Below are 12,842 nucleotides of genomic sequence, written 5' to 3'. Positions count from 1 at the left end.
GACCACTCAGGCCATAAGAAAGGCAACAGTACTTTGGCTCTATGCACAGCAGGAGAGGTCAGAGGTCGGGCAAAAGGTGCATTAAAAGGGGATAGAATGGAAGGATGCCATAAATCATTTAACCAGTTGCACACTACTGGATGTATGTGGAACAAAGCATTCATCCAGGGGTGCCTCATGTCACAGCTACGACACTTTGAAATGCTATTGAAATATTGCCACTTCACGCAGCAGCTCACCGGACTAGGCCCATTCCATGGCTGTGCCTGTGTTGCTAGTCCCAGAATAACTCTTCCAGAGACAAGACACTGCAGTGCAACTATTCTGTATCACGCTGGGTGTGCAACCGTTTGGGAGTTCCAGCAGGTATTTCTTCAAAAGAGGAATTTTTTGAAATTAAAAAATTCTTAAAATTAAAAATAAACCACATGCTACTTTTCCACTTGGGGCGGGGTAGGGGTGGGGGAGAAGTGCAGGGTTCAGGTTGGGGGAGAAATAGCTTGTGTCATTAATTCAATCAATGTATAGCCGAGAAAGTGATTAAAAAACCCTTCTCAAGACCATATATACTCAAATAAAATGAAGTCCTCCACTCAAAAGATCTCATTTTAAAAATAATGTTGAGGTTATTTCAGTTGAAACTGCTACACTTGTTCTCACAATAATCAAAACCTGTTATCTTGGTCCTCGCCATCTCTCTGACTCACAGGCTAATGATGAAAGTGTCTCACACGTACATCAGTTGTTTTTTTAAGCTGCGTAAATCATGAACTTTCAGAGCAACTTAATCTTGAACATTGCCTTTTAAAAAAGCCAAGCTCATGATTAACTCTTAAAGTACACGATGCTATCTTCTGGTAATGCATGGAAATTACAGACCCCATCAAGAAATAGATTAAACTAGTTTCTTTTGTTGTATGTTAAATTTACAACAAACTTCTGTCAAAACCGATACTGAGCTTGTCTGGCAAAACACTGTAAACTGCTCTCCAGTGGATGCTCGTCAAACTGTGTCATAAAGACTTCAGGTGAAGGGATGCTGATTTGAACATCTCTGTGACTGTTAGATCCCATTATTTTTGCTTTGCTTTTGCACCATCCATCAAGCAACACTTCCCTATTGGGAGGGATTTTGTCGAAACATGTGTCTTGTTAATCATGTGCAAGGAATGTATTTTCTGTGTTAAAGGGTTCTGAACATCTCACTGCATCTTATATGTTAGAAATCAACTGAAAGCCAACTTCATCTCCTGACTTCCATGGAACTGAGGCTGTAACTGGCAGTCTTCGTACAAGGCAGTTTGTCTTAAAGGTGCACAAAGCTTCTGGTGGATATGCATGTGTAATAAGGACGTGGGCCCCATTGTCGGGAAGGAATTTTCCTCCAGGGCAGATTGGAAGAGGCGCTGGGGGGTTTTCACCTTCCTCTGTAGCATGGGGCACAGGTCACTTGCTGGAGGATTCTCTGCTCCTTGAAGTCTTTAAACCATGATTTGAGGACTTCAATAGCTCAGACATAGGTGAAAGGTTTATTGCAGGAGTGGGTGGGTGAGATTCTGTGGCCTGCATTGTGCAGGAGGTCAGACTAGATGATCATAATGGTCCCTTCTGACTTTAATATCTGTGAGTCTCCTCCGTGTGCAAATATTACAAACACCCAGCAAATACAGGAGAGATGTGTAGGACAAACAGAAGTGCAGGCTCCATGACATCATTCCACTGAAGTGTAAGCCACATTCATAAGGGCCCTATGTAACTGTATTGCTCTGTACAGATTTAACACCAGTATTTCATATGCTCCTTTGACCTTGATGTGGCTACAATTTAGGTCTAAGCAGAGAATTATATATGCAGTAAACATGATTTTTAATATCAGTGCTGGCATCAACTGAGGTGTCAATATAATTAATAATGGAAAAATTACATATTACTGTCAATAGGTGTTAAGAGTCTCATTCAGTATTGCTGCAAAGGGTAACTTTGCAAGACACAAGAGAAGTGTAAACTCAGCCATTATCTGTAGATAAACACGGACATTGAAAAATCTCCCAGGAACCAAAAAACTATTCTTAACATCAAAACAGCTTCGGCCAATCACACACCAAGCAACCTCCCTCAAATTCTCTCTTAAAACTCACTTCTTCCAGTTAGTCTTCAGGTGCCAAATTTTTCAAAATGACCTCTAAGATTGTGGCTAGGAAGACAGAAAGCTGGACTGAGACCCCTGTAAAAATGTGGCTCCCACTCTTTCCCCTTTTCAGGGCTCACCGTGCCTATTCGTATGTCTATATTAGGGTGCTGGAGCAATTTGTATAGTGGGGGTGCTAAAAGCCATTGAACCAAACTGTAAACCCTGAATATGATGGAAACCACTTCAAGGCAGAGGGTGCAGCAGCTCCCCCAGCACTCCTAGTTCCACCACCTATGGTCTGTATCATATTATTTATTTCTCTCTCTCTCTCTCTCTCTCTCTCTCAATTAGATTGCAAGGGCTTTTGAGGCAAGGCAGGGACCCATTCTTCCCCTATGTTGGTAAAGCACTGTTTACTCTTATGGAATATATAATAATGGTTCTGATTCTGCTATCTTTGTGCACGCTGAGTAGTACCTTGCTACCAGAGTAGTCCCAGTGAGCTTATCAGAGCTGTTTATATAGCAAGGCACTACTCAGGCTGAGTAAGGGTGGCAGAATGCAGCCCTGTATTGGAGAATAAATACCAAACTTGAAGCCTTTCTTCTTACTGTCACTGAGGCCACATTTACACTACCCGCTGGATTGGCGGGTAGTGATCAATCTATCGGAGATCGATTTATCGTGTCTAGTGTAGACGCAATAAATTGATCCCCGATCGCTCTGCTGTCGACTCTGGAACTCCACCAGGGTGAGAGGCGGAATCAGAGTCGACGGGGGAGCAGTGGCCATCGATCCCGTGCTGCGAGGACGCGAAGTAAGTGATTCTAAGTCGATCTAAGATACGTTGACTTCAGCTATGCTATTCTCATAGCTGAAGTTGAGTATCTTAGATCGATTCTCCCCCCGCAGCGTAGACCAGGCCTGAGGTTGTCTTTTTTGTTTTTCCAGCTGTAGACCTTATTCTAAACAGTTGAACAAACCATGATGCTTTAAATATCGTACTGGAGAGAATGTCACTGATGCTGCACACAAGAGCAAACACAGGGAAAATATAATTTTCCACAAACTGCCCTTTGTTTATTTTTATTTTTTAAATAATACTTTAATGATCTGCGGTTCTCAAACTGCTTCACTGCCTTCACCTTGCATTCTGGGGGATTTGGACTGCGTGTGTCTTTAAAAAGGTCTCAGACTTGGCAGAGGTCTCAACTTCAGAAGGACTCAAACTAGTCAAAATCTGGCATCCATGTTTGCTAAAGCCACAGTGAGTGGTTTGTCTGGGCTAAGTAGTGCAGGGGGTACATTATAGACATGAGGACAGAGATGATCCAGGAGCGGGGTACCATGGTTTAGAGGACTGAGTTTGGGATTGGAATCAATCCCAACTGGAAGAAAGCTCTTGAGTTTTAATCCTGGCTCCGCTGGTGACTGACCACGTTGCCTTAGGTAAGTCGTGGGGCCAGATATTTTTAAACTGGCTTCTAATTGTGGATGCCTCGACTTTATGTGCCCAACTGTAGAACCTCATTCTCATTTATACTTAGGCCCCTTTACACCGTTCTGGCAGTGTAAGGGAGCCTTAAAATGGGTAAATGTAAAAGGCCCTCAATGTAAAGAAGCCTCAGTGTCCCTGATCACTAGGATTAGATTTTCAGAAAGGTTGAATATCCATAGCTCCAAATAAGGTCAAAGGGAGCTGCTGGTGCACAGTATCTCTGAAAGCCCAGGCCCTATGTGTATAAATGTTAGGGACCCAAAAACTGAGGCACCTAGCATTAGAAGCCATCATTTTCAAGAGTTTTAACCTCTCTGCCTCGATTTACCCATCTGTAAAATGGGAAGAATAATTATTATCTTGCCTAATTCACCAGGGCATTGTGAGGATTCATTAGCTATTGTTTTTCCAGTACTTTGGAAATAGAAAGTGACAGATAAGTGATAAGAGTGGAAGCTAAACACACGCTTTTCCTTTTTAGGTCGCCACTGTGAAGTCCATCAGATGACTGGAAATTACATGTGGGACCCAAGTACAAATACATCTTTTGACATTGGTGTGAATAGAGAGAGCCTGTTACCTCTTTGGTGGAATGGATCGGAGCCTTTGTGGGTCACCATGACGAAAGCAAAGAAGAAAGTTAATATGTATTACTGGCCTGGTTAGTATCTTTAAATGCAGTTCCTCAAAACCACCATCTAATGTTGCATGTTTAAAAATTATGGACAGCTATGTAGGATGATTCTCGAATACCTTGCAGGTATGAAATAGAAACAACAATTGCAAGTATGTTTTTTAACACTCACACATGGCAATTCTATTTAATTTTTTAAGAATTTTGATTGAAATATGCACATGCTATAGATTATATTAAAATAACTATTTATTAAAGCTTTAGCTTACAAAAATGACAGGCAATAACTGAACCTTTACTTTTAATAGGAAATGCTCAGTCTGGCTAAGAAACACATGTGGTGTATAGAGTAAGAACAAGCACTTTTCGTGGTCTCCCAGCATTGACACTCAGGTTATCTTTTCCAGACCTGAAGAAGAGCGCTGTGAAGCTCAAAAGCTTGTCTCTTCCCCCAACGGAAGTTGGTCTAATAAAAGATATTACCTCCCCCACATTGTGTGTCTCATATCCTGGGACCTACACAGCTACAACACCACTGCAAACATCATCTCTATCAGATGGAAATGTTACATATATGCACCATGGACAAGTTACAAATACACATATGCAAGGCTCTTAGCTTTTCACTTCTTCACTTTTTGTCATTTTAACACTGTAGTCCAAGCATTGCATTAACATACTTTTATATACATATAATTGACTAGAGGGTCACATATCAGAATCACAGAGTTGGAAATCTCCAGGATCAGTGGGCACAGCAGAAGAAGCTGACCCAATTGTTCAGGCTCCCTGCCACTTCATCTCATCCCCTTACACCACACATGTGCCCAGTCACGTCCTCCTAGCACAATGCTGCATAACAACATTCAAGAGAAAGGACAACAGCTCACAGGAACAGACAGAAATGGCAACACAAGATGGTTTATGTTCCACAAGCTTACAGTCAGAGAAATTAGCCAAATCATTGCTATGTTACTGAAGAAAGCAGGAGACTTTGTATTGAAACACTGCTCCATGGGCCCAATTACACAAATACTTGCTACCAGCAGCGTGCCTACTTTCTGAGCACCCAAAACCAAAGCCTATTTTTATGGAAATGCACTGTGGAATTTAACAGATATGAAACCAATAAGCTTCTGTAGAAATGTAATAGTCATCGATAGAAATTGCTCTAAAACCTATAGAATTTAATAATTTTTAAAGGCTTTTATTTTTTGAAACCTCCTATAGAATTTTATAGCATGGATAGAATTCTCTTAAATTCTATAGGAAGGTTAAAAAGCCCTATAGAAATCCTATCGTTTGCTATTGCATGCCACAGGACTTTTCCCTAAGGGAGACCTCTACCATCTCTTTCACTCTATGGGGAGCGCGTGGTTGTTTTTGAGTAAAGTTCTCTGAGGAAGAGATGAGTATGGGGGACATATATAGTGTGCCCAGCAGAAAACTAATGGATTTTGGCATATACCTACTTTCTTCCATTGATCGTGCTGCCTGCTGGAGAGTTGTTAGTGCATCTACTGATGTGTATTACCTGTGGCACCTGCTGCTAGGTACTGTGAGTGAAATCCTGTCCCTATTGAAATCATGGGGAGTTTTGTCATTGACTTCAGTAGTGCCAGGATTTCACTCTCAGATTAGGATTGCCAGATTTCCATTATCTATAGCCCTTACAGCAGGCATCTTAGCTGGAGTTATTATGGCAAAGCACTTAAGCAGATGCTTAATTGTAAGCATGTGAATAGTCCCAATGGAAACATCTGCTTTAATGGAGGGGACAAGGTGACCCTTCAGCTAATAGGATTCTATAGAAAAGTAATAGGGTTCTATAGAATTCACTCCAAATACAATAGAATATAATAAAGAATGAGATTTTTTGAACCATTTTATAGAATTCCTTAGCAGGGTATAGAATGCGCTTTTAAATTCTATGGAGCTGTTAACATTAAAAATTAGGGCTGCCAAGCAATTAAAAATTAATCACGATTAATCGTGCGATTAAAAAATTAATCATGATTAATTGCATTGTTAAACAATACCATTTCTTTAAAGATTTTTGGATGTTTTCTACATTTTCTAATATATTGATTTCAACTACAACATAGAATACAAAGTGTACAGTGCTCACTTTATATTATTATTTTTCTTTACAAATATTTGCACTGTAAAAAACAAAAGAAATAGTATTTTTCAATTCACCTAATACAGGTACTGTAGTGCTTCTTTATCATGAAAGATAAACTACAAATGTAGAATTATGTACAAAAAATAACTGCACTCAAAAATAAAACAATGTCAAACTTTAGAGCCTACAAGTCCACTCAGTCCTACTTCAGCCAATCGCTCAGACAGACAAGTTTGGTTACATTGACAGGAGATAATGCTGCCTGCTTCTTGTTTACAAGGTCACCTGAAAGTGAGAACAGGCGTTCACATGGCATTGTTGTAGCCGGCGTCGCAAGATATTTAGGTGCCAGTTGCGCTAAAGATTCATATGTCCCTTCATGCTTCAACTACCATTCCAGAGGACATGATGCCTAGCACAGTTTCTGCTCAATAATGATCCAAAGCACTGTGGACCAACACATGTTCATTTTCATCATCTGCAGTGGTGCAAGTAAAAATCATTTCTTGCCACTACTGCACGCATGGGAGGGACATACGGCGGGGCACATGACCTCCCCATGTGACCCTCCATGTGACTCCTCCCCTCCCCACCCCCAGCCCAGGGCCCCCACACTCTCCCCATCCCCTCTGATACCCCCCTTTGTATATATAAACATCAACATGCTTGTCTATTCACTTTCCCCCAAAATATGTAGTATTCAGTCTGTTTATATGGAATATGGGAGTTGGATGAGGAGCCATTTCAGCATACTTATGAATTATTAAAAGACAAAATTTAAATAGAACTGTATCCTAAACTACTTTATAATATTGCACCCATTGTATTTCAATGGCGGATTCAACTTCCTTTATAGGAACAGACTCTTGAAACTTTTACCAGCCCACAAAAGTGGTCCATAGTCATGCAGACAGTCCCATTGTCTTCAATGGGATTGATCAAATGATTAAGGGTTTACAAGATTAGGTTCCAAGTTTGTAAATTGTTCTGGATGAAACTGACAATGCCTGAGCTGTCAGATCAGAAGGAGCTTTATTTGAATAAAAGTGGGCAGATGTGTGATAAGCCTTAGCTCCACTGCTAAGATGAGGAACATATTTTCAGCAAAGTTCTTGGCAGATTCCTGAGGCAGCTGGCTGGTTTAAGGTTGTCAGTGTCCGGTATTATAATCTTCACTTATAGTTCTCTCACACACAAAGCTGGAAAATGAGGCATTTGTTTTCTTTTTTTGCTGCTCCACTTCCAGTTAACAAAATGCATGTTAGACTAGTTTGACTGCAAAGAAGAATTCTGTGTAGACTGGGGACAACAGCTGATTCCCATCAGAACTGGGCTGACAGAATCCAAACATCGTCTGGTCAGTGCAAGCAGAGACATTCCAATAATGATTTGGACTTGATGTGATGCAGTATGGATGTCATGGATAATTCAGACCAATGGGGAGAAACAGAATCAAAAACACTGTTTAAAAACCTTTTGTCCCCACCACTTGAGGACTCCTGACCAATGTAACAGCACAATACATATGCTAACAAACTTAAACAAAGCCTTTGTTTAAGCTTATTAGCATATGTATTGTGCTGATAAAGCCATATAAAGAATGAATGTTCTCCCTAGCCGTGTTCTGCTCCTTTAAGGAGCAGAGTGCAGACCCCTCCCCCCTTCCAGAGGGGGTGGCTAGCCCCAAGTCTTTCTGGTACCCCATACCCACTAAAAATCTCTTGCCGGTACTGCGTATTGGAGGGTACCACCCTACTTGCACCCTTGATCATCTAAGTCAGATGCCACCAGCAGAAAGTTGATTTTCTTTCTTGTTGGTTCAGGTTCTATAGTTTCCGCATCTGAGTGTTGTTCTTTTAAGACTTCTGAAAGCATGCTCCAAACCTTGTCCCTCTCAGATTTTGGAAGGCACTTCAGATTCTTAAACCTTGGGTCGAGTGCTATAGCTATTTTTAGAAACCTCACGTTGGTACCTTCTTTTCATTTTGTCAAATCTGCTGTGAAAGTGTTCTTAAAACGAACATGTGCTGGGTCATCATCCAAGATTGCTATAACATGAAATATATGGCAGAAGGAGGGTAAAACAGAACAGGAGACATACAGTTCTCCCTCCAGGAGTTCAGTCACAAATTTAATTAACACATTTTTTTTTAAACAAGCATCATCAGCATGGAAGCATGTTCTCTTGAACGGTGGCTGAAGCATGGAAGGGGCATACAAATATTTAGCATATCTGGCAGGTAAATACCTTACAATGCTGGCTACAAAAGTGCCATGCGATCGCCTGTTCTCACTTTCAGGTGACATTGTAAATAAGAAGGAGGCAGCAGTATCTCCCGTAAATGTGTTGCCGGCACAGACTGCCCGAGGCAAGCAACAGCTGGGTTCGTTGCCCGGTGTGCATCGCGCCAATGACCACAACGGGGTGGAGAAGCAGAGAGATTTATTTGGAGCTCCAAATACGGCACAGGGAGACTGAGCTGTCTCAAATCCTGCAGCAGTGCAGCAGATTCCAGTATACATTTTATACCTTTGCCTACTTCATTACACAAGCTTATGCAACCAATTACCTGTTGCCCCGTACAATACCGTAGCCAATCAGCTGAAGCAGCCAGTTGTGTTCTTCCTCAGTAGCATTGCCCGAGCCTTGCCTTATATGGTCCTATTTGTTACTGGTTTTTGCTAAACATTTCTGCCTTATCTATCGGTTTTCCAGGCCGAAGCTGGCCTTAGCTGGCGAGCCGCGTGCAAACCTGTCTGTTTGTGTGCTAGCTTCCTCAGAGTTATGCAGGATCACAGAGGGTTCAAGGAGCAAAGGGGCCTTGGTTTATCCGGGCCTAGAGCAGGAGGGCTTCCTCGACACTCGTGGTCTTCCACCCTCCCGAGTTACCTAGTGTAGTGCCCAGTGTCCCCAACAAATGTAAACAAACTTGTTTGTCTTAGCGATTGGCTGAACAAGAAGTGGGACTGAGTGGACTTGTAGGCTCTAAAGTTTGACATTGTTTTGCTTTTGAGTGCAGTTAAATAACAGAAAAAAATCTACATTTGTAAATTACGCTATCACAATAAAGAGATTGCACTACTGTACTTGTATGAGGGGAATTGAAAAATACTATTTCTTTTGTCTATCATTTTTACAGTGCAAATATTTGTAATAAAAAAATAATATAAAGTGAGCACTGGACACTGTGTTCTGTGTTGTAAATGAAATCATTATATTTGAAAATGTAGAAAAACATTCAAAACTATTTAATAAATTTCAATTAGTATTTTATTGTTTAACAGCATGATTAGTTTTTTTAATTGCAATTAACTTTGTTGAGTTAATTGTATGAGTTAACTGAGATTAATAGACAGCCCTATTAAAAAGGTATAATTCTCTATTAATTTCTACAAGATTTTTCCGTAAGGTGAATTATCCAGAAAGAAGAAAGAAGGGTCGGGACAGACAGATACAGAAAGGCGGCAAACCAGAAGTGATGGTATAAAACTACTAAGGGTGCACGTTCCATACAGTTTTTACACTCAGGATTGTGTGACCTCCCAACATTTGATTTTTGTTTGCGTATAATATGGGGCAACTTGGAAATTTGTTGCAGGTTCTCATCAGGAAGAATTTGGGATGCTCTAACAGTCACAGAGAGGTAGGCCAGATTCATTGTGCTTGGTGCTGGGAGGTACAATTTGCCTTCTGATCAATAATAAAGATTAATCCAAACAGACATTCATACACAAAACAAGTGCCATCTAGCTAACAAGTGGGACTACACTTTCCTCATAAGAATCAGACGGTTCTGAGACATGAATCTGGGGTCTAAAACATATGGAAATATGAAAGGGAGGATGCTGAAGTTATGTATGAAGTTCGGTGTTCAAGAGAAGCTAATCTAAAAAGTTAGTAATTAAGAACATAGAAAGCAGGAAAGGCCTCTGTTGTGAATAATTATCTATCACTTTATCTGTGAGATGCAAAACATAACAAAGCTAAAATGCAGGCGGAGTTTATCTGAGTGGAAACATAAAAGCAAAAGTATCCCCACCAATAATTGCTGTCTGTGTTAAAACATCAGTGTTCTAAGCATTTGGTTTTATGGAACATTTGCTCCTTCCTAATCACTGCACAAAGAGGCCTGTTTCAGGGATGAGCAAACATAATTTATGAAGCAGTTTCCGTTCTCACAGTCTTTATCCATGGGTGAAATATCAGTTATCCTTTAAACGATTTGCTGCTAAGTAATGTACAGCAAATTGTACTGTATCTGAAGTGAAATGTATGGCCCTATGTACTCACTAATTCACTTTGAAGCACTGATGTTCCAGTGGACCATGGGGTTCGGAGGATTGCTATTGCATTTTAGCTGTAACAGAAGCACGGCAGTAAAAGGATTAAAGTTCTCTTTCTTCTTTTCTCAGTGAGTTATAAGGTGGACTTTAACCAATAACCCTGTAGCTGCCCAATTTTTCAACTATATAGCCAGGTTTGCTTTAAGTATAGAGGCCTCTATTTTAAATGTGAAAAAGAGAAAAAACAAAACAAAAAACACCATTTTTCATTTAAATAAGATATTTTCCAGACCTTTGTGCAGGCCTGGAATGTTTTCAGAACTTTGTGTTATGACACTTAAAGCCCAACTGTTAAATAAATATTTAGAAATTCAAGTTAGAAATGACAGAGGTTCAAGTCTCTGTGTCAAATAAAGAAAGATGCAGAACGGAATCTATATCATTGTGAAAGGGGTCCTCATTCCTGCCCCAATCCCAGAAGTTTAGTATTTTAAAACAATAGGTCAGTGCTGTGCAAAATGGTGCAACAAAAATATCTGATATTAGAGCTGTGCATACAATGCAAAAACATTTTTTCACAATCAGTTGAATTTTAAAACACATTCACTTTACCTAGTTTTGCACACGTCTTATGTTTGCTTTTCATTGATGATATAGTGAACAAATTTACCAGGAGTTATGATCGCTGACACAGTGAATTTTAAGTAATTATTACTGAATGTTCATAGCAAGAAAATTATGATTTTGTAAGAAGCAGCCTGATTTTAAATTATGTTCAAGAAAGAGGGAATAAATACATATCATGTGACTTTGGTGTCTCATCGAAGAAGCCTGAATTTCAAATATTTAATACTCTCAATGAACTGCCCACATACAGACCAAGAAGTAGTACCAGAAATTATTTCTGTCTGTAACTTCCATATCATGCTGATCACTTGGCAGTCTAGAAACAGCTAAGAGAGAGAGATATCTGAGCAACTAAGTTACCCTCAGCCCAAGGAGGTTAATACTATAAACAAAAGTTTAGAAAATAACTCTGAAAAACTACATTTGAGAAAACTGCAACCTGACTGAAGACAATATGTGAACAGAAAAAGAGGCTAAATTAATCAAATTGATTATATTTTTATGCATAATTAGTCATCCTACTTAAAACACTCAGAAGTATATCTGATCCAAATTTGAGCCTGTTTGGATCTGTAGTTCTAGATCAGACTCATTACAGAGATAGGGCCAAACCACAAAATTCTGGTCTGGCTTTGGATCCAGACTTCTCCTAAATGCAAGGTGCAGAGGAGAAGTTGGATCAAAAGTTCCAGTTCAAGCCTGTCTCTGTATAACACTAATAACACATGCCCAAACATAGAGAGATGCTATGCTCCATCATGATGTTTGAGATCAGCTGCAGCCCAGTGCTCTTCCGCCAGTATCTACTGGAGGCAAGAAGCTTTCAGTGAAGCACTGAGAGCTCTAGAATTCATTCTGTCCCTTGGTGAGCCAGAGTTCAAGTTTGTCAGCCTTCAGTGCATGAGGTGAGACTCCCTTGTTTGCTCAAGCATTTGCTTGAGGTTGGGTTAGATAGGAATTGGGTGTCTTCTATTAATGTTTTGGCATGGATAATAATGGGGGCTGTTCACTGTTAATCTCAGTTACATGTAGCATTCAGTATTTTAATTGCTATGTGAATATGCTTAGTGGCTGTATTATGGGCCCAATATTTATGTATACATTAAATCCAGTTACAGGCAGAATAGACAAAAATGGAGAAAAAAGCTCTTGCTAATAAAGAGTAAAGGGATTCAGCCCTCGTCTTGGAAGTGTGTAGACTGCTAAGCCAAACTTTTAATTACTCTATTTACTATAGGTCAGCAGCCTTAAAACCACCTAAGTAACACAGGGCCAAACAGCAGCAGGGACTTACTATGACGGCCGGGCAAATACTGATTTTTTTGCTTGCTTGGCAATTTCAAAGAACTGGGGAAAGAACAAAGTTCTACTTAGATTTTGAGCCTTTGTAGCCATCTTGAATGATTTACATTAAATTCTAGGAAATTGTGAACCAAAAAAGTAGTTTTAAACAGAAAAAAAATCAAAGTGTTTCATTTACATAATGTCTAACTAAAATGTTTGTGTTTTTTGGGGGCGGGGGAGGGAGTGGGGGAGGTTCACG

General features: G+C 40.0%; 1 protein-coding gene across 1 annotated transcript in view; it reads left to right on the top strand.

Annotated features, from left to right (window-relative positions):
- Positions 1-12,842, top strand: part of ENPP6 (ectonucleotide pyrophosphatase/phosphodiesterase 6) — a 58,387-nt gene that overhangs the window by 14,599 nt on the left and 30,946 nt on the right. Inside the window, exon 2 of the mRNA XM_084626319.1 lies at positions 4,111-4,290. Coding sequence (XP_084482445.1) covers positions 4,111-4,290 — 180 coding nt within the window. The remainder of the gene's footprint in view (positions 1-4,110; positions 4,291-12,842) is intronic.

Source organism: Lepidochelys olivacea (assembly GCF_965140295.1).
Source record: "Lepidochelys olivacea isolate rLepOli2 genome assembly, chromosome: 4".
NCBI lineage: Eukaryota > Metazoa > Chordata > Testudines > Cheloniidae > Lepidochelys > Lepidochelys olivacea.
The sequence above is the reverse complement of the archived record's forward strand: the minus strand, read 5'-3'. Positions and strand labels throughout refer to the sequence as shown.